We start from the raw sequence: 24,681 nt of genomic DNA on the forward strand, positions 1-24,681 counted from the left end.
TGCCGGGTGAAGGTCGGTGGCTGATCCGGAGGGCGGAATTAACTTCCTTTGGCTTCCAACGAGAAGATCCTGGTTTGATCGAGAAAGGCAGCTGGCAGGATCCCTTCGGGTCAGCGACGCGTAGAGTGGGTCACACAGTACCTGATCGGGTGCACGGCTAATTCCCCCCCCCCTTCTTTTTCACGTTTTTATGATGCTTGGTTAGAGAGAGAGAGGAGATCGGCGAGGTTGACATGCTGGAGATGGCGAGAATCCGAAATAGATGGAGGTCAAAGAAACTGCAGGGTGCCGGAAGTGTTGGGACGATTTAGTGGTTAAAATTGACCTTGCCTCTATGACAAGGGGGGGGGGTTGTGGGGAGCGGAGATAGTTGATCTTGGACCCTCCTGCCCCACAGCGTGCCCGGGTGATGGGAGGACGGGGAGAAAGCACCCTGGACACTTGTAAAATAAGTTGGCTGTGGTTCCTTCTCAATCCCAGGGTCACGAGTGCGAAAGGTACTTAATTTTTTTTTTCCTCTTTAAAGGATGTGAAACTGTTTCGAATCCAGGAAGGGAACCACGGGGTGGGGTGGGGGCGTTTCTGCTGAGCCCGGGGCAGAAGGTAGCCTCATCCCACCCATCGCTCTCCGCTGCTGCATTAGCTGTCCATATCGATCCGGTGGGCTGTCGGTGGAGCAAGCAAGGGAGAAGAGAAAAATAAAAGAGAAATTAAAATAGGTCGGACGGTTATGGGGAGAGGGAGCGCATGGGGGTGTTTGATCAACCTGTCTCACAAGGCCTCGTCCCCCCCCCTCCCAATGGAGAAAAATTACACCCACCCAAAACAGGGAAGTCTCCTTTCTTAAGGAGGTCCATCTACTTGGACCAGGAAGAAGGGCCTTCTCCGTGGTGGCTCCCAGCCAGCTTTCATGCCTAAGGCGGGACTAGAACTCCCAGGCTCTTGGTGTTTGGCCTAAAGTTATACTTTTCGCGCCTAAAGGCGGGACGAGAACTCATGCTTTGTAGCTTGTGGCTTAACCACTAGGCCAAACTGGCTTTTGACTTTGTAAAAGCCACCCCGAGTTTGGCTGCCAGATGCACATTTTCTGAATAATAAAGTTGGATTTGATAATTGATTTGATCGTGTTTGAGAAATAAAATGTTCATGAACTTCCAAGACCGGCTCGGATCTCAGTTTCACCCTCCCGGTGCTCTTAAATCTAAGACTGAATCTGAACAGAGACACAAGCCACAAAGAAAGGATATCTTATAACCGATCGTATTTTAATGGTTTTTTTTTTAATGCTTTTATGTTGTAAGCCCTCCAGAGTCGTTTGACACCGGATGAGTAGCCGATAAATTCCATAATAACCAATATTAAAAATAGGGGGGGAACCAATATTATTTTGGGCTGTCATTTGCTCCTAAAAACTTTGGTGTCAGGAGAGGCCGAATCAGCGGCCCTGAATAACAAATACAAGGGAATTGTGTCTCAAAAGAGGCAATTTTGCAGGACAAAAACCTCCGATTTTACACAGCTTTACATCCCTAGGTTGATGGGGTCTGCAGAGATCACCTCTGACCGGGAATGCGACTGAAGGAAAAACTCAGGAAAAGCCAAACAACGCAAAATTGAGAAACCAAAATGGGGGGTGGGGGGAAATATGGGAAAAATTTGATGGTAGATTAAGAGCAGAGGTGGGCTTCACATATCATTTAACAACTGGCTCGCTCAGCACCGAAAATGTGCGTGCGTGCGTGCAGCACCTTTAGCACATGCCCTTTACTCTTGTGCAAAGCTTGCACGCGGCTCAGAAAATGTGACTAAATAGGACGGCATAGAGCCAGGGCTGGGGGACGGCGGGGGGCACCTGCAGGTTGCTACTACCAGTTTGCCTAAATCCACAACTGATAAAGAGTCTCTTTGCAGAGATTGGCAGCCTATAAGTAAATTTATTAATAATAGAAGGCTAATTGAATTTAAGCCGGGGTAGCAATTTGAGGGCCCCCCGATTAATGCGGTTTTGGAAGAAAAGATTATTTAAAAGGATAGGTTAAAGGTAAAGGTTCCCCTCGCACGTATGTGCTAGTCGTTCCCGACTCACATTGCTTTGGTATCCGAAGGGCCTCGTTGTCCGCCGACATCACTTGGTGGAGAACGCCGCGAAACTGGTAAAGCACTTTCAAGTTCTTGTCTTCCCCAATGCAGGGGTCGTAGAACCCGGGCAGGCCAGCCTGCGGGAGTAAAAACGAAGGCTCCTAGAAGAGGTTCCGCAGTGGGAGAACAGAGCTCCTCGTGCAGAGCGGCAACCCAGAATAGAATAGAATAGAATAGAATAGAATAGAATAGAATAGAAATTAGAATAGAAATTAGAATAGAAATTAGAATGGAATGGAATGGAATAGAAATTAGAATTAGAATATAGAAGAGAATAGAATGGAATGGAATAGAAATTAGAATAAAGAAGAGAAGGGAAGGGAAGGCTTAGGGCCGGGGTACTTACGGGACCGCCTACTGTTACCATATGCCTCCCACCGACCCGTACGCTCTCATAGAGAGGGACTTCTCAGGGTGCCGTCCGCCAAGCAATGTCGGCTGGCGGCCCCCAGGGGAAGGTCCTTCTCTGTGGGGGCTCCCACACTCTGGAACGAACTTCCCCCGGGTTTACGCCAAATACCTGACCTTCGGACCTTTCGCCGCGAACTGAAGACACATCTTTTTATTCACGCGGGGCTGGGTTAATTTTTATGGATTTTATAGTTATTATTAATTTTAAACGGGGTTTTAGTTTTTTATAGATTTTTAAATTTTTAGGCAAATTATAATAAGTTTTTTAATTTTATATTTTATATATAGTGTCTTGTTTGTTTTTATTTGCCTGTACACCGCCCTGAGTCCTGCGGGAGAAGGGCGGTATAAAAATTTAATAAATGAAATAAATGAAATGAAAAAATGAAGGGAAGGGAAGTTAGACCTTGGAGGTCTTCTAATCCAAACCCCTGCTCAGGCAGGAAACCCTAGACCATTTCAAACAAATAGTTATCCAATCTCTTCTTAAAAATCTCCGGTGTTGGAGCATTCCCTACTTCTGGTGGCAAACTGTTCCACTGGTTAATTGTTCTCACTGTTAGGAAGTGTCTCCTTAGCTCCAGGTTGCTTCTCTCCTTGATCAGTTTCCATCTGTTGCTTCTTCTCCTGCCTTCTGTGCTTTGGAGAATAGCTCGACACACACCCCACCTCTTCTTTGCAGCAGCCCCTCAAACATCGGAAGATGCTATCATGTCCTCACTAGTCCTACTTTTCATGAAACTAGGCGTACCCAGTTCCAAGCACCTGCTCTTTCTATGTTTTAGCCTCCAGTCCCCTAAACCCTCTTTGGATCCTTCGCCCTGAGCCGAAAAGAGCCAGGAGAACATCTTGTCTGCCTCACTCCGTCCTGGCCCCGTCCTTACCTTGGAGGCTTCGGTGAGGATGAGTTTCGAATCCTTGACCAGGCACTGTAAGGGCACGGTCACGTCGATGACCTTGGCTTTCTCGTCTCGCCTGCTCTGGTCGTTGACGAACTTCCCGTACCAGGCGTTGACGATAATCAGGCCTTTTTGAGGAACGAGAAGGCAAACGGGGTCAGACTGGCAGTTGGGGGGGAGTTTTAGCCCAAGCAAGGCCTGCCAAGCCCCCCTTGTCCCTCAGCCTCCCCAAAGCAAGGAAACACACACACACACAAACACACGAGAAAATTGCCCCTCGTCATTTGACAAGCAGGGAGGAAGGAAGGGCCAAAAGAAACAAGACCAGCTTTACGCACCCATCCTGGCTTCCTCCGCTTCGATGATCCTGCGGACGGATTCTTGCATCAACCGGACCTGCGTAGCAAGGTTAAGGATGTCAGGCTGTGGACGGGGATGTTATTATCAAGCCGAGATCGGGCCCGTTTGCGGCTTGTTTGCTTGGCAGGCTGCTGAGGGCGTGATCCAGAAGCCTGATCCAGAAAGCCGGGCGCGCTTCTCTGACTCGGGAGAACTTAGATCTCTTCTTCAAATGGGGAAGTTTCTCAACGTTTTAGGACCTGCGGACTTCCACTCCCCAGAATTCCCCAGCCAGTGTAAATATTCCTGGCTGGAATTCGAAGGAAGGCGGAGACTTACGGCAGCTTCCGCTTCCTGTTTCTTCTGGAAGGTGTCGCTGGCACAGCTCTCTCGCTGCTTCTCCAAGTCCCTAATGCGAGAAGGAGGGGGTTTTGTGGGGGTCCAGATCGGCTCCTCCCTCCCTCCCTCCCTCCCTCTCTCTCTCTGCCAAGCCCCTGGAGGGGAGGTCCAGCAGGAACATGGGGGGACCCTGGCAATGCCTGCCTGCTTCTCTATTTGTCTGTCTGTCTGTCTGTCTGTCTGTCTGTCTGTCTGTCTGTCTGTCTGTCTATCTATCTATCTATCTATCTATCTATCCTATCTACCTATCATCTATCTATCTATCTATCTATCTCTATGTATATATAATCTATGTATCTATCCATCTATCCATTATGTATTCTTTGTTTCTTTCTCTTTCTTTCCTTCTTTCTATAATCTATGTCTATCTATCAATCAATCAATCAATCAATCATCTATCATCTATCATCAATCTATCTATATCTTATGTATCTATATATCTATAATTTATATATATCAATCTATTATCTATTATCTTTCTATCATTTATCACCTATCTATCTATCTATCTATCTATCATCTATCTATCTATCTATCTATCTATCTATCTATCTATCTATCTATCTATCTATCTATCTATCTATCTATCTATCTATCATCTATCCCTCCCTCCCTCCATCTAATCTCTCTCTCTCTCTCTCTCTCTCTCTCTCTCTCTCTCTCTCCCTCCCCACCCCTCTCCCTCCCTCCCAACCATTTCTAGCCTGTCCAGAAAACTACAAAGGACAAAGCTGCCAACGCCACAGCCCTCAGCACCGGTGGTCAGCTTCCATCCCAGCTAGGCGAGAGACTCCTTCCCATCTTCCCACAGCTCTGGGCCACTCACTTCTCCTTCTGCGCCCGCAGATAGGGTTGGATGATCAGCCGGTCCATGGCGAAGTAGAAGACCAGAGGCCCAGCTGTGGCGTAGAAAACGGCGCTGGGCAGGAGTTGGTCGGTCAAGTGAATGGGGAAGAAATACGTCTGGCTGGCTCTGTTCAACCTAGAAGGCAGGAGGAAAAAATATGTTAGCATGCGCAAATTGTAATTTCTTTGGTTGCTGTGCATATATTATTTTTGGACAGGTAGTTTCCAAATCAAGCTTTTTTTTCCACGCTGGTGGTTTCCCCTTGAAAGCAGCTGGGGATTTGCCCCCTGGCATCCATGGGTCAATGAATGAATTCCCCATTGTGGAAATGGAGCCCCACTCCTGCCCCGATGCGCCAACTAAGCATGGTCCATCAGCGCCAAGGGGGTGCCAAGAGGCTTTCAGACTTAGGCGAAGCCCGTCTATGCCAACCGTCCTGGCACCTACCCACAGGTGAGACCTCTGCCCCTCTACCCTGCCGGTTCTGGCCAGGACGAGCAGAAATTCAGTGAACGAGGGTGGGGAGCAGGTGGGCAGCTGACTCACTTGATCTTCAAAGAGACGCCTTGGGGTACCCCGATGCTGACCGTGGCCCCCAGGACGCTGTGTTTGGAGATCCTCCGCTCCGCTCCGTACTCCACGATGGTGCCGAAAAAGCCAGCCCTGGAAGGAACAAAAATTGGGATGCTGTAAAGGAATTTAGAACAGCGGAATTGGAAGGGACCTCGGAGGTCTTCTAGTTCAACCCTAGACCACTTCAGACAGGTGGCTGTCCAGTCTCTTCTTAAAAGCCTCCAGTGATGGAGCATTCCCAACTTCTGAAGGCAAGCTGTTACACCCATTCATCCTCCATCTACCCCCCTCTATCTGTTTGTCTGTCGTGTATCTCATCTATTTATCTTTCTTTTAAAAAAAATAATCAATAATAAAGATGATATCAGTGTTCGCCAGTCTTCGGAACTGGGGAATTCTGGGAGTTGAAGTTCACACGTCTTAAGGTTGCCAAGGTAGGAGAAGAGACAAGGGCTCCAGTGCCCCACATCTCGAAGGGCTTCCCTGCCCCAATTTCACCCCCCCACCCCCACCCCGAAACCAGGGCCCGTTCAGCACCCAGACACCGGTTCCGACATACTTCAGGGATCCTTTGACCCGCGTCTGATCTTCATCCTGAAACTTGTGCTGGTAGCTGACCATGACGAAGGAGTGAGGGATGCCCAGCTGCGAGATTGCAAAAAAAATAAAATCAATAAAATCAAATTAAACATGGCAAACGTCAAATTCAAGGTCCAAAGTCGCCCAGCTTGCTTTCATGCCTAAGGCGGGACTAGAACTCATCGTCTCCTGATGATTGGTTCAAAGTCACCCAGTTGGCTTTTTTCATGCCTAAAGTGGGACTAGAACTCCCAGGCTCCTGGTTTACTGCTGCACCAAACTGAATTCCTCAGCCAGCAAGTCCACCTCTCTTAAATTTGCCACGGCTGCTCTCTACAAATGACCAAATGTTGTCCTCCACTTGCAATCGTTCACTTAGCGACCGTTCAAAGTTTAAAAAAAGAACTGGAAAAAAAGTGACTTACAACCGGGTCCTTGCACTTAAGAACCGTCAGAGGAACAATTCTATGGCCCAAAACTCAGGTGTTTGGCAACCGGCTTGTATTCGTGACCGTTTCAGTGTCTCTGGGCCACGTAAAGGCCGATTTTGACCTTCCGACCAGCAAAGTCAATGGGGGAAAAACGACTGCACCGATTCGCGACTGCTGCCCTACAAGGAGCAAAGAAGGAATGGTCTCACCTGGAAGGCCATGGTGAAGTGGCTGGTTTTGGTGTCCCGGACGAGACTGGTGTTCATGGCGGACTGGATGCCCCAACGCCACTGTAGGTAGCCCATGGTGTTCTTGTCCAGATTTCGGGCCAGGACCGTCGTAAGACCAGGACGGATGCCGCGCGAGGAGAACTGGAGGGCGCAGTTAGTGGTGATGAAGCTGCCCAGAATGCCAAGACAGAAAGAAATTGAGCAGAAGTGAGAATTAAGCCCTAAAGATATCAGTCGCGGCTCGTCCTCGACTGACGACCACAAATGGAGCCCAACGTTTCTGTCGCTAAGTTGTTAAGTGAGCTTCGCCCCATCGGACGGACAGACGGACGGACGGCCTTCCTTGCCACGACTGTTACGTGAATCACCGCCGTTAAGTGAGTCACAATGGTTGCGAAGGGAATCTGGCTTTCCCCTTGACTTTGCCTGTAGGACGGTCGCAAAAGGGAATGAAGGTCGGCCAAGAACTTTTCTCGGGAGTATTTTGGGGTTCCTTCGCCAAAATCTTACCATCGTTGCGTGAGATTGCGAAACATTTTCAGGCCAAAAACGGGACCCTGCAGGTCTCCAGCTCCGAATTCTAGCTGTGGATACGGAAGAGGAGAAAGAGGAGTTACAGGCCTTGTCTTACGGCCGTTTCTATTCTGTTCTGTTCTATTCTATTCTATTTCTATTCTGTTCTATTTCTATTCTTCTAATTCTATTCTCTATTTTCTATTCTATTCTCTATTCTATTCCATTATTCTATTCTCTATATTCTATTCTATTTGCTATTTTCTCCTGTTCTATTCTATTCTATCCCATCCCTCTATTTCTCTTCTCTTCTCTTCTCTTCTCTTCTCCTCTTCTTTTCTTTTCTATTCTCTTTAACGTCGGAAATCTGAGGATCAATTATGGCCTTAAATCGTGTTTACTCTTTCCACTGAATCTTATCTTATACTCTTCTAATCTGTATTCTCTTCTCTTCTTTATTCTATTCTCCTTTTCGTCCTCTTTGTCCTTCCCCTTCTCTTCCTTTCTTCCTTCTCCTCCTCCTTTCTGCAAACCACACTCCGTTCTAGAACTGATAATGTTACCTAGCTGGGTCATGAGATGTCTGCAAGAAAACCCCCAAGCTCAGAGAGCACCAAGGACCCCAGAGTCCAACCCAATTTCCTCCACCTTCAAATCGGCCTCAAAACCTGCCCCCATCCCCCCCCAAATTTACCTCTCCCCATCCTTTGGCGGAGGTCACCCGTCGGAGACCCAGGCTGACGGAGCCGCCGCCGTTGCCGTTCTGCGTCGAGAGGTTTCCCGAGAGGATGGCGGTGTCCGTGGTAGTGAGCGGGGCCTGTGCAAGACGAACGGATCGAGCAAGCGAGCCAAGTTAGAGAGGAGCCAGACAAGGTGCTCTGAAAGTGCGAGGCGCCCTCTGGGGGATGGAACAGGAGAAACAACACACACACACACACACACACACACACACACACACACACACGCCTCTTACCTCGATGGACTGCGATATGTGCATCCGGTTGATTTCGATGTGGGGGAAAGGGCTGCCCGACACATCTTCGAACTCCTCGTCGTAGCGGTCGAACAGGTCGGTCGCGTCCACTCCGACGCTAATCGTGCCCTGCGGAATTGGGGCAGATCCTCGCGGTTAACAGACAGTTGCAAGCCTTCGTGTCTGGATCAAAAGGCAGTCCTCAACCTACGACCACAAGCGAGCCCAGCAGTTCCATCGCTAAGCCGGACGGTTGTTAAGTGAGTTTTGCCCCGTTTTGACGACCTTTCCTTGCCACGGCCGTTAAGCGAATCCCTGCTGGTGTTCAGTGAGTCACTTGGTCATTAAGTGAATCTAGCTTTCCCCATTGGCTTTGCTTCTCGGAAGGTCGCAAAATGGGATGGCGTCACCTTGGGAACGCTGCGACCGTCATAAACATGAGTCAATTACCAAGCCTTTGAATTTTGATTGCGAGACCCTGGGGATGCGGCAACGGTCGTTAAGAGTGAAAACTGACCCTACGTCACTTTTTTCAGTGCTGTTGTTAACTCTGAACTGGTCGCTAAATGAACTGTTGTAACTCGAGAACTATCTATAGTCCCGATTTTTGCCCTCTGCAGTTTTATTAAAGTTGACATATTCTGACATTTAACAAGAGTTTGATGTTACGAGGGTTTCAGACAACGACTTACAACCCGTCCTCACAGTTATGACCATCGTATCACACCCCAGTCACACGATCGCAATTCAGGTACTTGCCCATGGGCTCATATTTATGAGGGTCGGGGGTCACCGAATCGCCGTTTTGTGAACCTTCCCAGGCGCCTCCCGACAAGCAAAGTCAATGGGGGAAGCCGGATTCATGGACCACGTGATTCACTTAATGACCGTGGCGAAAATGGCTGTAAAATTGGGCCCAGTCGCAGGACGACCACAGTGGAAAGCGTAGCTAAAGTGGGGGGGGGAGGTGTTAAAAGACTGGCTACCTCCTACAAATTCCACCCCGACGACTTGTTTAATGACTGCTTCACTTAGTGACTGAAATGCCAGTCCCGATTGCGGTCGTAAGCTGAGGACTAGCTGGATGGTGGTCCATAGAACTTGCTCGTTTACCATCCTTTTGCAGTTTTATTCAGGGCTTGGAGATTTAAACTCCCCTTCTACGAAATAAATATATCTACAAACAAGATTTCTCCCGATTCTGACAACTTCGGAGACTTACTTTGGGGTTCGTCCGCTGCTGAAGCCGCCTCTCCTCCCTCTCGCGCTGCAATTGTTCAAATTCCTCCCGGATTTCAGCCGGGGTCCTCCTCCTCTCGACCACCTAAAACGGGACAAAAATTCATTTTTAAGGGGTCATTCATTAGCGAACACAAACAAAATGGAGAGGCTGAACTGAGGTTTCCATTCGAAAGACGGTACCGAACCTGCATCTCCCTCCCTCTCGCTCTTCAAACCGGCTGCAGAGATACTGTTAGCCTTGGTTTAATGTCAGGAAGTACACCTGGGACGGGCGGAGAGGCCCCTCAAGGTCTTCTAGTCCAATCCCTTGCTCAGGGCAGGAACCCATGTCAAAGCAACCCGGTCAGATAGCTCCCCCCTTAGACAACCCAACATCCTTTCTGGATCCTTGCATGGAAACTAACCAAGGAGAGAAGCAACTTAGAAATAAGGAGGAATTCCCTAACAGTGAGGACAATTAACCAGTGGAACAGCTTGCCACCAGAAGTAGTGGGTGCTTCCTCACTGGAGGTTTTTTTGTAAAGAAGAGACTGGACTTGCCACTTGTCCAGTCTCCTGCTGGATCAGGGGTTGGGCTAGAAGACCTCTAAGGTCCCCTCCAACTGTTATAGGTAGTCCTCGACTTACAACATTGAGTGACCGTTTCAGACCCTAACGGCACTGAAAAAAAGGGACTTGGGACCATTTTTCACACTTAACGACCGTTGCAGCATCCCCAATGGGTCACGTGATCAAAATTCAGATGCTTGGCAACTGACTCGTATCTATGACGGCCGCAGTGCCCTGGGGTCCTTGCATTTATAATGGTGACAAGCATCTCTGATTCGCTTAACAACGGTGGCAAGAAATGGTGTAAATGGTGGCACAAGTCACTTTAAAAAACCGTCTCGCTTAGGAGCGGCACTATTGGGCTCGATTGTGGTCATAAGTCAAGGACTACCGAAACCAAACAGGTTTTCCCCAAATCAAGGGAAGTTTCCAGCTTACCAAGAGGCTGTCCTTCAGCAGAGATTTGGGGAAGAAATTCCCCCCCAACCCATGTCCCCCGGCTCAAGCTCTTAAACCCCCCCCAGCATGAAAAACCAGGAGATTAAATTATCTGAAGGGCCAAGAAAGGTGAAATTGATGCCAAACAAGCTGCAGCAGAGCAAGAACGAATGAATTTATAGTAAATGACTTTATCTCCAGGTCTCTTTTGGGGGCAGAAGGAAAGAGGAGAGGAGAGGAGCGGAGAGGAGAGGAAGATAGAATAAGGGAAGGGAAGGAAGATAGAATTAGGGAAGGGAAAGGAAAGGAAAAGAAAGAAGAGGAGAGGAGAGGAGGAAGGGAAGATAGAAGAAGGGAAGAGAAGGAAGATAGAAGGGAAGGGAAAGGAAAGGAAAGGAAAGGAAAGGGGAGGAGAGGAGAGGAGAGGAGAGGAGAGGAGGAAGAGAAGGGAAGGGAAGGAGGAAGAGGGAAGGAAGGGAAGGGAAGGAAAGGAGGAAGGGAAGGGAAGGGGAACAAAAATCGGATCCAAGACTTGGATAGGCTGTTTTCTGCAGCTGCGAAAAAGCCCATTTAGAGAGTCTGGGCACATCTGCGGGGACTGACTCTGAGGTTAAAAACATCTGGCCCGGGGGGGACAGACCTCATTGAGGAAGCTTTTCTTGGCAAAATGGAGGGGTCAGGGGGTTAGAGGGATTTGTTCTGCAGCTGAGCAGAGGGAGGTCAGCCTTATTTCGCTGGGGACAGGAAAAAAATAAATAAGGCTGGGGTCGAAGAAAAGCCTGCCCACCGACAACCCCCCTTCCAAGCCGCCTTTCCTCCCCTGCTACGACCCCTACACAGCTGTATTTATATGCTTATTTATTTTGTTGTGTTTCTGTAATGTATATTGAAGGTGGAGACCCTTTGAGAGCTGGGTGCACTGAAATTTCATTTTAATGTATGCCGATTAGTCTACCTTCCAAGTGACAATAAAGTTATAATTCTATTCTATATTCTATTCTTCCTATTCTATTCTGTTCTGTTCTCTTCTATTTATTTCTCTTTTCTTCTATTCCATTCCATTTATTCTATTCCACCTTTTTTTCTATTCTATTCTGTTCTGTTCTGTTCTGTTCTGTTCCGTTCCGTTCCGTTCCATTCTATTCCATTTATTCTATTCCACATCTTTTCTTTTGTTTTGTTTTCTATTTTATTTTCTATTCTATTCTATTCCATTTATTCCATTCCACATTTTCTATTCTATTCTATTCTATTCTATTCTATTCTATTCCATTCCATTCCATTCCATTCCATTCCACTCCACTCTATTTCTATTCACTTAACATCAGAAACCTGAGGCTCAATCGAGGTCTTAAGTTCTACTCTTTCCACTGAATCTTATCAACCCAGGTGTGTTTCCCCCCCACCCTTCCTTCCTTCCCATCTCATCCCTCAACACACCAAAACGGCACGATCTCAATTTCCACGTTCGGGCCGGAAAGAAGATCAATTGGCAAAAGAGAGATGTGGCACAGATGTGGCTTTTCTTTTCTTTTTTAAATGTCACCGCTGTTTCCCGAGCCGTTGCCGTGTAGGCTCTTCACAAACATCTCGACACTCTGGGGCATCCAAACTTCCTGCTCTTTCAACCATCTCTCTCTGCATTTCTCTCTCTAAAAATCCTTTAAAGGTCTTTTTAAAATCTCTGAGCTGAATGCCAATATCTCCGCTATTTTATTATTGCAAGATAAATCACCTAACTGAGGTTAGGTGGGGGGGGGGGGAGAGAAAGAGAGGGAAAAAAAAGAAAAGAAACTCAAAATATTGTTAGGTAAATATTGAGTTTCTCACTCTCGCTCTCCCTGATGTAGAATATCGGCAAATATTAAATATTTCCAGACACTTCTAACTTTGGTTAAGCCATTTCCAAATGTCTCTATCATCAGGTAGTCCTTGACTTACCACTGTTCGTTTAGTGACCGTTCAAAGTTGAAACGGCCGGGGGGGGAAGAGACTTATGGCCGTGTTTTACACTTACGACCTGTGCATCATCTCCATGGTCATGTGATCAAAATTCAGAGGCTTGGCGACGGACTCATGTTTATGATGGTTGCAGTGTCCCGGGGGTGTGTGTGTGTGTCACGTGATCCCCTTTTGTGACCTTCCGATCAGCAAGGGGGCAAGCCGTTTAACGACCGTGTGGCTCGCTCAGCAAACGCAGGGATTCGCTTAACAACGGTGCCAAGAAAGGCCGTAGAAATGGGGCAACGATCACTTAGCAACTGTCTCGCTTAGCGATGGAGATTTCGGGGCCCGAATGTGGTCGTAAGTCGAGGATTACCGGTGTTCCATGTTAAAATCCACCATGGAAAAAAAAATCAAACCTCTTTTCACAAAGATTCCTTCAATTCTTTCTTTTAAGAAAAAAATAATAATTAAACACCAAGCAGATCACGGGTCAATAGAGTTGACCAGCTGATCATTTCTGCAGTGTTTTTAATGAGCGCATCTCTTCCTTTTTAGAAAAAATAATATTTTTTTTTTTAAATGCCCTCCTGGCCCAATTTTTCTGTAGTCGCTGACACATCCTTCACTTTGCAGATTTTTCGCTGCCTGTCAAGCAGGTGCAAGACTAGCCGGCGCGACCGTCCCGTCGCTGGTATTTTTAGCTGCAGGGAAGGGCAGAAACTCTGTTTAAAAAGTGGAGTTTTCCAAAGTTGACATGTTGGAAAAAGGGCAGAGAAGAGCAAGTAAGATGACTGAAGGCCTGGAGGCTAAAACAAATGCTTTTCTAGAACAATTTGAACCAGTGGAACCACTTGCCACCAGAAGTTGTAAATGCTCCAAAACTGGAAGTTTTTTAAGAAGAGATTGCTATAGGGTTTCCTGCCTGAGCAGAGATTGGACTAGAAGACCTCCAAGGACCCTTCCATCTCTCTTCTAATAGATAGCTAGATAGCTAGACAGACAGACAGATAGACAGATAATGGTCTAGAGTTTCCTGCTTGAGCAGAGGGTTGGACTAGAAGACCTCCAAGGTCTCGTTCAACTCTGTCATTTTCTGTTAAGACTTGGCCATTTCTCCTTCCCCGCCCCAAACAGACAACCCCAAAGCCAAGACGGTGACCAGGCGACATGGATGGCAGCGCTCTCTCTCTCTCTCTTTTCTACTTACCTCCCATCCTTCCATCTCAAGGCCTCGTTTTCCATAAATGTCATAGATGGCTCGGGTCTGGGGGTCACTGAGCACTGGAAATTAAAATCGAGACATTATTATCCGAAGCTGCCGCTTTGGAGGCTGAGTTCGCAGCCAAGCCTCTACAGCCCATCCACGGAAAAAACACATTCCTGGCACCTCTTGGCTATTATTTTTAGAAGAAAAAAAAAATCCCCCCCCCAAAAAGCAGGCCAATTCGCACACAGTGAAATGACTGTCAATCTCTAGAGAGCTATTTTTTAAGCCTTTTTTAAAAAAATAAATAAATTCTGCCTAACTCTAAATCCCAGCACCTTTCCCAAAAACTGGATTTTAAACTGGGGCACTGGAAATGGGGAGGGGGGAGACTGGAAGGTTTTAGAGGCAGAGAGACGCCACGCCTTTCCTGCTTCTTAACACCTGGCTCCCGTCTGCTCCAAAATCCTGATTGAGGATGTTGTAAATTGTTGTTTGCCAACCTGAAGATGAGTGGACTTCGACTCTCAGAATTCCTCAGTCAGCCAGTCTTGTTTTTCCTCGCCAAACCAGTTCTCCAGAGCAGAGAGAATGCAGGGGAAGGGATTATAAGGGAGTAAGCGCAAGCGGGCCACAATGGGGATACACATTGGAAAGAAGAGAGGGAGGGAGGGAGGGAGGGAGGGAAGAAAGGAAGGAAGAAAGGAAGGGAAAGAAAGAAAGAAAGAAAGAAAGGAGGGAGGAAAAAAATGAGGGAGAGGAAGGAAAGAAAAAGAAAAAAAGATGAGGGAGAAAGAAAGGAGGGAGGGAGGAAGGGAAGGAGAGGGGAAGTAAGGAAAAAGATAAGAGAGAATATGGAGAAAGGGTGGGAGGAAGGTGAAGGATGATAAGGGAGGGAAGAGGGGAGGGAGGGATGGAGGAAGATGAAGGATGATAAGGGAGGGAAGAGGGGAGGGAGGGAGGGAGGAAGGAAGGAAAGAGAAAAAAATACGCAGGGAGGGAGGTGAAGGAAAATAAGGGAGGGAAAAGGGGAGGAAGAAAGGGAGGGAGGAAGGAAGGACAGATAGGTGATTGAGATAGAGAGAGGGGGGAGAGAGAGAGATGAGATAGAAGGAAGGAAGGAAGGAAGACAGAGGAGGATGTCTGGAGAATTCTGGGAGTTGAAGTCCCTCCCTTCTTAAACCGGCCAAGGCTGAAAAAGGCTGTGGTCTATCATTCCGCTCCCGTCCAGAGTGATCGGAGGTCAGAAATGCTGAGCCTTCCAAAAAAACTCCCAAGCCAAATTTCTCCGGCTAATCTCTGAGATTTAATAAGAAATAATTTATTTACTATTTCCCTCTGGGCCCAAGCAACGGACAGTGCCAAAACTGCTGGGAATGGGGGGGGGGGGGGAGGAGGAAAAAAAGGGCCAAATCTGGCCAGCTGCTAATTTACTTCAACTTCAGCTTCGGCTGCTTCTCCTTCCCTCTCCCGCTCGATCCCGGATCCCCCCCAAAAAAATTTGCTGCAAGCTATCAATAATTCAGAGGCGCACAAGATTCATTCGACCAAACTCGGGACCAAAACAGGGAAGCGCCAAGCATTTGACCAGAATGGCTTGCGCAGCTACCGAAAAAATAAAAATAGTAAACAAAAAAATAAAATAAAATAAAAATCTGACCATCTCACATTATCGCAAACCGTGTGGATCCATTATTTTTTTTTGCACGCACTGTTAAATCACTTCTCCTCTTACGTTTCTGGCAAGCGTCCCTCTAAAAGGCTTAAAAGCTTTTCTAGAAGATTGGCAAAATCTTTTTCTTTTTTTAAAAAATCTCCCTCTGTAGAGGGAAGGAAAGGCCGGTGGGAATTGGGAGAGGAGGGAGGGGAAAAAACCGAGCCCTTGGCCAAGTTTTTGAGCCTTGGGTAACCTTGGAGGCCTCACCTCCAGCCCCTCCTCACGTCTGTCCGAAGACGGAAAAAGCAGACGCATTAAAAGCAGCTCTCTGTGGTTAAGGCTTTGCGGAGAACACCCGCCGCTGTCTGCTGATGGGCAAGACCAGAAGTGTGATTGTGTTAAGCTCTTACGGGAAACACACATAAGGGAGGCTCACGTGGGTGAGCTAAGAAGCTCACGGGGGCATCGCAAAGAGGACCGTTTGGTCTTCAGCAGGCCCCGCATCTTAGATGTAGGTAGGTAACTAAGCGTAATGTAAGAAGGGTTGGCTTTAAAGGGGGGGATCAGGAGTGGAGGGAGGGAGGGAGGAGGAGGAGGAGGAAGATTGTGGAGTCCTTAATGCTCTCTGACCTGTGTTGTTTTCTTGCAGACGTGGGTAACATTATTAATGCTAGAAAGGAGGAGGAGGACTGTGGGTATTCATGGTCTCTGAACGTGGTTGTTTTCTGCAGATGTTTCATTACCAAACTAGGTAACATCATTAATGCTAGAAGGGAGGAGGAGGAGGAGGAGGAAGATTGTGGAGTCCTTCATACTCTCTGACCTGTGTTGTTTTCTTGCAGATGTTTCATTACCAAACTAGGTAACATCATTAATGCTAGAAAGGAGGAGGAGGACTGTGGGTATTCATGGTCTCTGAATTTGGTTGTTTTCTGCAGACAAACTAGGTAACATCATTAATGCTAGAAGGGAGGAGGAGGAGGAGAAGGAGGAGGAGGAAGAGGACTGTTGTGTCCTTGGTGTTCTCTGATCTTAGTGGTTTTCTTGCAGATGTTTCATGGCCCAACTAAGGAACATCATCAATGCTCCACACACAAGATACAGTTGGAGGTAGGCAGCCCTGATGATGTTCCCTAGCTGGGTCGTGAAACGTCTGGAAGAAAAACCCCAAGCTCAAGACAGCACCAAGGACCCCACAGTTCTCCTCCTCCTCCCTTTTAGCACTCATGATGTTACCTACTTCGGGTCATGAAACATCTGCAAGAAAACCACCCAGCTCAGAAGAGATCATCCGGTTTTCCCGAAGGGAGATTCCCGCCGCTGACCTTCATAAGCCTGATGAAGGAGGTTGAAGAGCTGTTCGGCCTGCCTCTTGAGTTCGGGGTCTCGGTGCTTGTCGGGATGGTACAACATACACAGACGGCGGTAGGCGGCTTTCAACTCTTCTTGAGAGGCCTGGGGGAAAGAAAACAAACAAACAAACCAGAGATTCCAATTAAGCCAGCAATCAAGGCTATGGAAATCTGCTGGTTAAGGAAAGCTTCGCTTCGCTGATCAGATGGTTGCAAAACGGGATCACGTGACCCTGGGACGTTGCAACCATCATAAATTCGAGCGTCTGAATTTTGATCGCGTGACCGGGAGGGAGGGGATGCTGCAAATGGTCGTGAGCGTGAAAAACGGTCGGAAGTCAAGTTCTGAACTTCAAACGGTCGCTAAAACAAACGCTTGTAAGTCAAGAACGTCCTGTAGTAGGAAAAGATCATTAAGCCACCATTGCAAACACAGAAATATCCCCTAAGGTTTGCCATCTGAAGATTTTAATTGGTGGGGAAAAAAAACACCTGTCTATCTTTTAACTTGGAAGATAAGGTCAGGCTGCCCCGAATAGGAAGTGAAAAGTTTTCCTAGAACAATTTTAGCCGGTGGAACGACTTGCCACCAGAAGTTCTGAATGCTCCCACAACAATGGAAGTTTTTTAGGAAGACATTGCTATAGGGTTTCCTGCCTGAGCAGGGGGTTGGACTAGAAGACCTCCAAGGTCCCTTCCATCTCTCTTCAGATAGATAGATAGATAGATAGATAGATAGATAGATAGATAGATAGATAGATAGATAGATAATGTAGGTCTTTGGTTGTTCGGGTTTTCTCCCGTGTAAAATTGGAAGTGTCTTGGCGACGTTTCGACGAAGTCTCATTCGTCATCTTCAGGCTTCAGCTTCGAAGCACGAAGCTGAAGCCTGAAGATGACGAATGAGACTTTGTCGAAATGTCACCAAGACACTTCCAATTTTACACGGGAGAAAACCCGAACAACCAAAGCCCTACATACAAACACCCATGAAAACCTTAGAAAACAAATACATAGATAGATAGATAGACAGACAGACAGACAGACAGACAGACAATGGTCTAGAGTTTCCTGTTTGAGCAGGGGGTTGGACTAGAAGACCTCTAAGGTCCCTTCCAGCTCTATTCTGATTGATTGATTGAAATGGTCTAGGGTCTCCTGTTTGAGCAGGGGGTTGGACTGGAAGACCTCCAAGGTCCCTTCCAGCTCTAATCTTAATGGATTGATCTTGGCGTCATATCTTGGCCTTCACAAGTTGAAGACCCCAAGTTCTGTTCTTAAAGTCAACAGAAAACCACACCATTTTTAATATACATAGCGGGACTGGAGCCGTTTCTGGAATTGAAATTTTGTTTTTTATTCCATTGTTTCTTTTGTTTTTTTTTAATCTTTAGTTCATCCACATGCAAGCTGGAGAAAACCTGGCAGGTTCTGAAAATGAATTTTCACTGCCTCTCTTTTAGTTAGTTAGGAGAATTAATGCCGATGAGAAAGGAGTAGAAATTCTGGGACTTTATATTTAATCAAACCGGTGATAAACGGCTTAATGCGCTATCATGTTCGATAAAATGCAAAATTGGGCTTTTCATCACCGTCGGGTGAAATCGCTAAGGTCACCGGCTCAATATCGCGTGAACGAGACCGTCTCTCCGGCGGCTGCCCGAAATCCTGACCACATTTCAAGTTGCAATGAGAGACTAATGCCGATATGGGTAGTCCTCGGGGTGTGGCCACAACCGAGGCCAACATTTACAGGTCGTAAAGTGAGGCAAAATTCGCTTAACGACAGTCTCACGGCAATAAGACATTTGGAGCTCATTTGCCGCCGTAAAGTCATTTTCTTGTCATTGCCAGAACTATTGGCAAGAGCCAGATTTCCCTCCCCGCCCCCCAACCGATCTCGTCTCATCCTGGTCTGTTTAACTCTGCTCCCTTCCATCCTCCTTGGTCAGGCTAACTAGGATAAGCGAGGAGGAAAGGAAGAACAGAGCATCGGGGAGACTGGGCTGCAAATTTTAATTAAATCATTCGGTTTGTGTGTGTGGTTTTTTTTTTTTTAATAGGTTGGGGACGCAAGAAGCAATTATTCGAGACGTTTGCCCCGAAGCCAGCATTCAAAGCTTGAACGTGCCTGGAAGCATTACCTTGCTTCAATCTTGATTTATAAGTTTCTCAATTAAATGGTCTGTCATAACAGACTTATATTTTGAAAGGACCCTGACAGGTTCCACGGCTCCGTTCACCTAGGCTTCGTATATATTTTTTTTAATCCCCCCTGGCAAATCATCGGATCATGGAAATCGGCCCGGCCATATTTCCTATTTAATAAACATAGTTCTACGGGTTTTTTTCCTGCCCAAAATGAATAACTATAAAGAATTGTCATCTTGACAAAACATTTGCCTGTGTGCAGCCCTGAACAGATTTGGTCCTTTGGGAAATAAATGGCTCCCACCCCCCCTCCCCCCGTTTATTTGTTTAGCATTGGTTTAGTTAAAGGGTTTTCTTGCCTACTTTTCAAACATACCCTGGGGGGAAAAATGTCATTTTATGAAAGTTATAAAACCACAAATATTACAACCTGGGTACTTATTAAAGAGAACTTAACAAAGGACATGAAGCATAGCCTCCAACTATTTTTTAAAATCTACTTGGTTTTTTTATATATATTTATATATATCAGGGGTGAAATCCAGCAGGTTCTGACAGGTTCTGGAGAACCAGTAGCGGAAATTTTGAGCAATTTGGAGAACCGGCCAATACCACCTCTGGCTGGTCCCGGAGTGGGGTGGGAATGGAGTTTGCAATATCCTTCCCCCAGGAGTGGGGTGGGAATGGGGATGTTGCAGTATCCTTCCCTTGCCACACCCACAGAACCCGTAGGGAAAAATTTTGGACTCAAAATAAAATTTGGCAAAATTAACTATGAAATCCATAGTGCTCTCTGAGCTTGGTTGTTTCCTTGCAGACGTTTCACGACCAAACTAGGAAACACCATCAGGGCCAGAAGGGAGTGGGGTTTGTGGAGAGGAGGAGGAGGAGGGAAGAGAAGGAAAAAAGGAGAGGAGGAGGAAGAAAAGGAGGGGGAGAGAAGGAAAAAAGGAGAGCAGGAGAGGAGGAGGAAAAGAGAAGGAGGAAGAGGAGGACTGTAAGATCCTTGGTCTTTCTGAGCTTGGATGTTTTCTTACACACATTTCATGACCCAACTAGGGAACAGCATCAGTGCTAGAAGGGAGTGAGGATTCCAGTTATATACAAATCCCCACTCCCTTCTAGCAACTGGCATTTCTTTATGACTGTAACTTTGGTCCCTACATGAACGGTTGTAAGTCAAGGACTGGCTCTTTGCCTGCACAAGCGTGGAAATCCTCTTCAGGCGAAAGACTTTAGGTTCAAAGATGGCCAGGAGAGCAAGAACATAAAGACAGAATTAAAAAGAATTATGATTTGTCCCTTTTTTTAAAATAGTGATTTGATACCAACCCTTTATTTTTGCCACCATCTAATATAATAAAAGCCGCAAAACTTTTGAGAGCTGAATAAAGGGCCCACGTGTCTTTCAATTAGCCATTAACTCTGCAAAGGAAGCTATTCTGCATTTTTGGCAGAATTTTAACACTGATGATAGAAAAACAAGAGTTTAGTGTCCTTCCAATTTTATTTCTCCCTCAGGCAATTTAAAACGGGGGAAGAGCCGAGCCGTAGATCTGCTCCGACGAAAGCTCTCCCAAACTAATTAATCCAAAAATTTAATGCATAATACATTAACAAGCCCCGTTTTCTCTACCTCCGATGGAACAGTCGATTTTTGATACAAAAAGATACTTAAATCTGAAAATAGACGGAAGGGAGATATATGCAGAGGTTGGGAATGAGGCTAAGTTGTGAGTAAAAAGAAAACCAGTATAATCTATAAAACCATTGCCCAGTCAATAGAAGAATAGAATAGAATAGAATAGAATTTTATTGGCCAAGTGTGATTGGACACACAAGGAATTTGTCTTGGTGCAGATGCTCTCAGTGTAGATAAAAGAAAAAATACGTACGACCGTTCCTTTAGCGACCATCCAACAAAGACTGAAAGAAGTGACTTATGTCCGTTTTCCACTTACGACAGTTGCAGGATCCCGGGATCACGTGATCCCCTTTGGCGCCCTTCTGACCAGCCAAGTCAATGGGGAAGCCAGATTTGCTTAACGACCACGTTCCTCACTTAATAACGGCAGTGATTCACATAGCAAGAAAGGTTGTCCAAAGGGTAGTGAAACTCATTTAACAACGGTCTGGCTTAGCCAGGGAAAACAGGCGCTCGGTTGTGTTTGCAAGTCGAGGTTCACCTGCAAAGGGTTCCAAAATGTGGATTTTTGACTCCTTTCTTAATTGGTTCCTTGGGACTCCTTTTCCTTCTGAGGCCTCTCTGGCGTTTGGCTTTGTGAAAGGGCTTCTTATCCACTTCCCTGACAGCTTCTTTGAACCAATTTGGCTGCCCTGGCTGCCTTCAGGCCCTTTTCCAAGCACCCCCCCCCCCGCCACTCCTCTAATAATAATAGATGAAGTGAGAGCTTTGTGCCATATAGCAATAGCCCTTAGACTTATATACCGCTTCACAGTGCTTTACAGCCCTCTCTAAGTGGTTTTACAGAGTCAGCCTCTTGCCCCCAACAATCTGGGTCCTCATTTTACCGACCTCGGAAGGATGGAAGGCTGAGTCAACCTTGAGCCTAGTGAGATTCGAACTGCCAAATTGCAGGCAGCCAGCAACACTCTAACCGCTGCGCCACTGTAGCTCTTCGTAGTATCAAAGTAGCATACCATACTATCAACCGTGTTAATTCTCAAGCAGCTTTTTTCTGCTATGAATTATGATTTATGTATTTGTAGATATAAAGATATACACGTATCTTTAACACACCCAGTATTTTTCAGAGTATAAGACACACCTTAGTTTCTGGGGAAGAAAATAAGAAAAAAGCTGATTGGCAGGTGGAATGGCCTCCCGGAATACCCTAATCAGCTGTTCCCAGAGGTGAATTTTAGCAACAGGTTCCTTGGTTGTGAGCTCTGTGCCTTGCTTTTTTTTGCTTTTTTTTCTGCCTCTGCAAGCCTCTGAAGCTCAGAAACTTCAGAAAAAAAGCCTCTGAAGCTCTGTTTGGGGCTTCTTTTCTGAAGCTCCATTTCTGACACTTTTTTCAGCCTCTGAAACCTCCGTTTGAGAAGCTGGGCGGGGCTACATTTGGAGTATAAGACGCATCCAGATTTTTACCCTCTTTTTTTGGGGAAAAAGATGCATCTTACACTCTGAAAAATACGATATATATGTGTGTGTGTGTGTGTGTATCCTGTTTTCCCCAAAATAAGACATCCCCTGGTAATAAGCCTAATTTGGGCTTCTGAGCGCATAGCAATAAGGCCAAGCACTTATTTCAGGGTTCAAAAACATATAAGATAGGGTCTTATTTTCAGGGAAAAACGGTATATATATATATGTATGTATATGTATATGTGAGAGATATATATATGTGGGATGCAGTGGCTCGGTGGCTAAGATGCTGGGCTAGTCGATGAAAAGGTTGGCAGTTCGAATCCCTAGTGCCACATAATGGGGTGAGATCCTGTGACTTGTCCCAGCTTCTGCCAACCTAGCAGTTCGAAAGCACGTAAAAAATGCAAGTAGAGAAATAGGGAACCACCTTTGGTGGGAAGGGAACAGTGTTCCCTGCGCCTTTGGCATTGAGTCATGCCGGCCACATGACCACGGAGACGTCTTCAGACAGCGCTGGCTCTTTGGCTTTGAAACGGAGATGAGCAGCGCCTCCTATATACAGCATGTATGGATATGGATATATATATATATTTTGGTGTGTATGTATGAGTGTGTATGTGTGTGTGTGTGTATATATATATAGTTGTGAATGCACCAAAACTGGAAATTTTAAAGAAAATGTTGGATAGCCATTTGTCTGAAATGGTGTAGGGTTTCCTGCCTCAGCAGGGGGTTGGACTAGAAGACCTCCAAGGTCCCTTCCAACTCTGTTATTATGTTATGTTATGTTATGTTACGTTATGTGTATGTATGTATATATGTATACACACACGCACTCCTACAGCACATGTGTGTGTGTGTGTGTATGGCTATAGAAGTAGTCCTCAATTTACAACAGTTCATTTAGTGACTGTTCAAACTTACAACGGCACTGAAAAATGACCTAAGACCGTTTTTCACTTACGACCATCGCAACATTCCCATGATCCCATGATCAGAATTCAGACGCTTGGTCACTGACTCATACTTATGACCATTGCTGTGTCCCAAGGTCACGCGATCCCCCTCTGCGACTTCTGACAGGCAAAGTCAACAGGGAAGCCGGATCCACTGAACGACTGTATTGCTAACTTAAGCACCGCAGGGATCCACTTAAACACGGTGGCAAGAAAAGCCATGAAACAGAGCAAATCTCACATCGCAAATATCCCGCATAAACGTTGGGTTCAATTGTGATCATGTGACTATTGTGACTACCTATTATGTATGTGTACGGAAAGAATGAAGATAGATAGACAAATAGATAGGTTTTTTTTTCTGTCAAAGCACCTGGTCTGCCATACATACACACACACACAAATAGATGGATAGAGATGATACAGATAGATAGATGACAGATAGATGACAGATAGATGATTGAGGGAGAAAGAAAAAAAGATAATGGATGGATGGAATAGATAGATAATGATTGAGGGAGAAGGAGAGAGAGAGATGATGGATGGATGGATGGAAGGGAGAAAGCAAGATAAAGATAATGGATGGATGATTGAGGGAGAAAGAGAGAGAAATGATGGATGGATGGAGATAGATAGATAATTGAGGGAGAAAGAGAGAGAGATATGATGGAATAGATAGATATAGACAGACAGACAGACAAATATAGATGATATAGATACCATATATAGATATATATACATGTTTTCTGAGGTTTTCACGGGTGTTTGTATATAGGTCTTTGGTTGTTCGGGTTTTCTCCCGTGTAAAATTGGAAGTGTCTTGGCGACGTTTCGACGAAGTCTCATTCGTCATCTTCAGGCTTCAGCTTCGTGCCTCTGGGAGCTCCCAGAAGCACGAAGCTGAAGCCTGAAGATGACGAATGAGACTTCGTCGAAACGTCGCCAAGACACTTCCAATTTTACACGGGAGAAAACCCGAACAACCAAAGACCTATATATATACATCTATCTATCCATCCTGTCTAGTGCAGGCATCAGATTTTCGCCTTTAATCTGTGCCAGAATTTACGCAGAAAAACTGACAGTAAAGGATGATCTTATCTGTGGGCGAAGGGGTGGACTAGATGACCTCTAGAGTACCCCCCTCCCCACTCCCCGAAGTGCCTTTTGGGCACCTCCTCGGCGGGAAAGCCTCCCCAATCGAGACCCCCTCAGCTCTGGAGCAGAAGAACGAGAGGCTCCTACTTGATCTACCACATTCGTTATACATTTGACCGAAATCCCCGCCCGCTTCTGTCCTGTCAATGACTGGCCGAGCCTCCCCGGCCAGCTCTCCCTCACGTCTCCCGGCCTCGGATCGCCCCGGAGCGGATCCCCGGAGGTGGCCGGATCCCCTCAGCGCCTCACCTCCCGCCGGACGTTCAGCAACGAATAATAGTCCTCATTGTCCGGCGCTTCATCGCCTGAAGAGGCCGCCGCCATGTTGCCGACCTTTCACCTTCCCCGCGCGCATGCGCGGGGGAGCAAGCGCGTCCCTCCCTGCCCGCACACGGCCGCTCTAGGAAAAGGACAGGAAAGCAAGAGGCCGCCTTTCAGCCCGGCGGGCCGCAGAGCGTGCGAGACGAATAGTTGCGCCTGCGCAGAAGGGGACAAAAAAAAAAAAAAGCCGGCGGTAGAAAGCGGGACATGCGCAGAAGCGGGAGAAGGGAGGACTGCGGGGGAAAGGACGGCCGCGAGATT

General features: G+C 46.6%; 1 protein-coding gene across 3 annotated transcripts; it reads right to left on the reverse strand.

Moving 5' to 3' along the window:
* Positions 1–501: 501 nt before the first annotated feature.
* On the reverse strand, positions 502–24,506 carry DNAJC11 (DnaJ heat shock protein family (Hsp40) member C11). Of its 3 annotated transcripts, XM_058161349.1 has the most exons (16): positions 24,349–24,506; positions 16,696–16,825; positions 13,717–13,790; positions 9,556–9,657; positions 8,334–8,462; positions 8,055–8,177; positions 7,358–7,431; positions 6,827–7,016; positions 6,167–6,252; positions 5,581–5,697; positions 5,014–5,169; positions 4,128–4,197; positions 3,788–3,845; positions 3,435–3,577; positions 2,087–2,216; positions 502–665 (listed from the first exon to the last, which is right to left on the reverse strand). In XM_058161349.1, exons 1-16 carry the CDS (start codon positions 24,421–24,423, stop codon positions 640–642), a joined length of 1,683 nt encoding a protein of 560 aa, XP_058017332.1. In that variant the 5' UTR covers positions 24,424–24,506; the 3' UTR covers positions 502–639. The 3 variants fall into 3 exon arrangements, with proteins under 3 accessions (XP_058017332.1, XP_058017333.1, XP_058017334.1); XM_058161350.1 differs by lacking the exons at positions 16,696–16,825; positions 24,349–24,506 and adding an exon at positions 16,611–16,671; XM_058161351.1 differs by lacking the exons at positions 16,696–16,825; positions 24,349–24,506 and adding an exon at positions 14,217–14,340.
* Positions 24,507–24,681: the final 175 nt, after the last annotated feature.

The sequence above is a fragment of the Ahaetulla prasina genome, chromosome 18, assembly GCF_028640845.1.
Source record: "Ahaetulla prasina isolate Xishuangbanna chromosome 18, ASM2864084v1, whole genome shotgun sequence".
NCBI classification, from domain to species: domain Eukaryota; kingdom Metazoa; phylum Chordata; class Lepidosauria; order Squamata; family Colubridae; genus Ahaetulla; species Ahaetulla prasina.

Bases quoted from the DNA above. Each gene is read 5' to 3' on its own strand.
- DNAJC11 (XM_058161349.1), bottom strand. From the start codon at position 24,423: ATGGCGGCGGCCTCTTCAGGCGATGAAGCGCCGGACAATGAGGACTAT. The intron at 4,198-5,013 runs GTGAGTGGCCCA...TTCTCGCATTAG, and splicing joins CTGCGGGCGCAGAAGGAGAA to GGACTTGGAGAAGCAGCGAG. The intron at 3,578-3,787 runs GTGCGTAAAGCT...TTCCTCAAAAAG, and splicing joins AGCGGAGGAAGCCAGGATGG to GCCTGATTATCGTCAACGCC.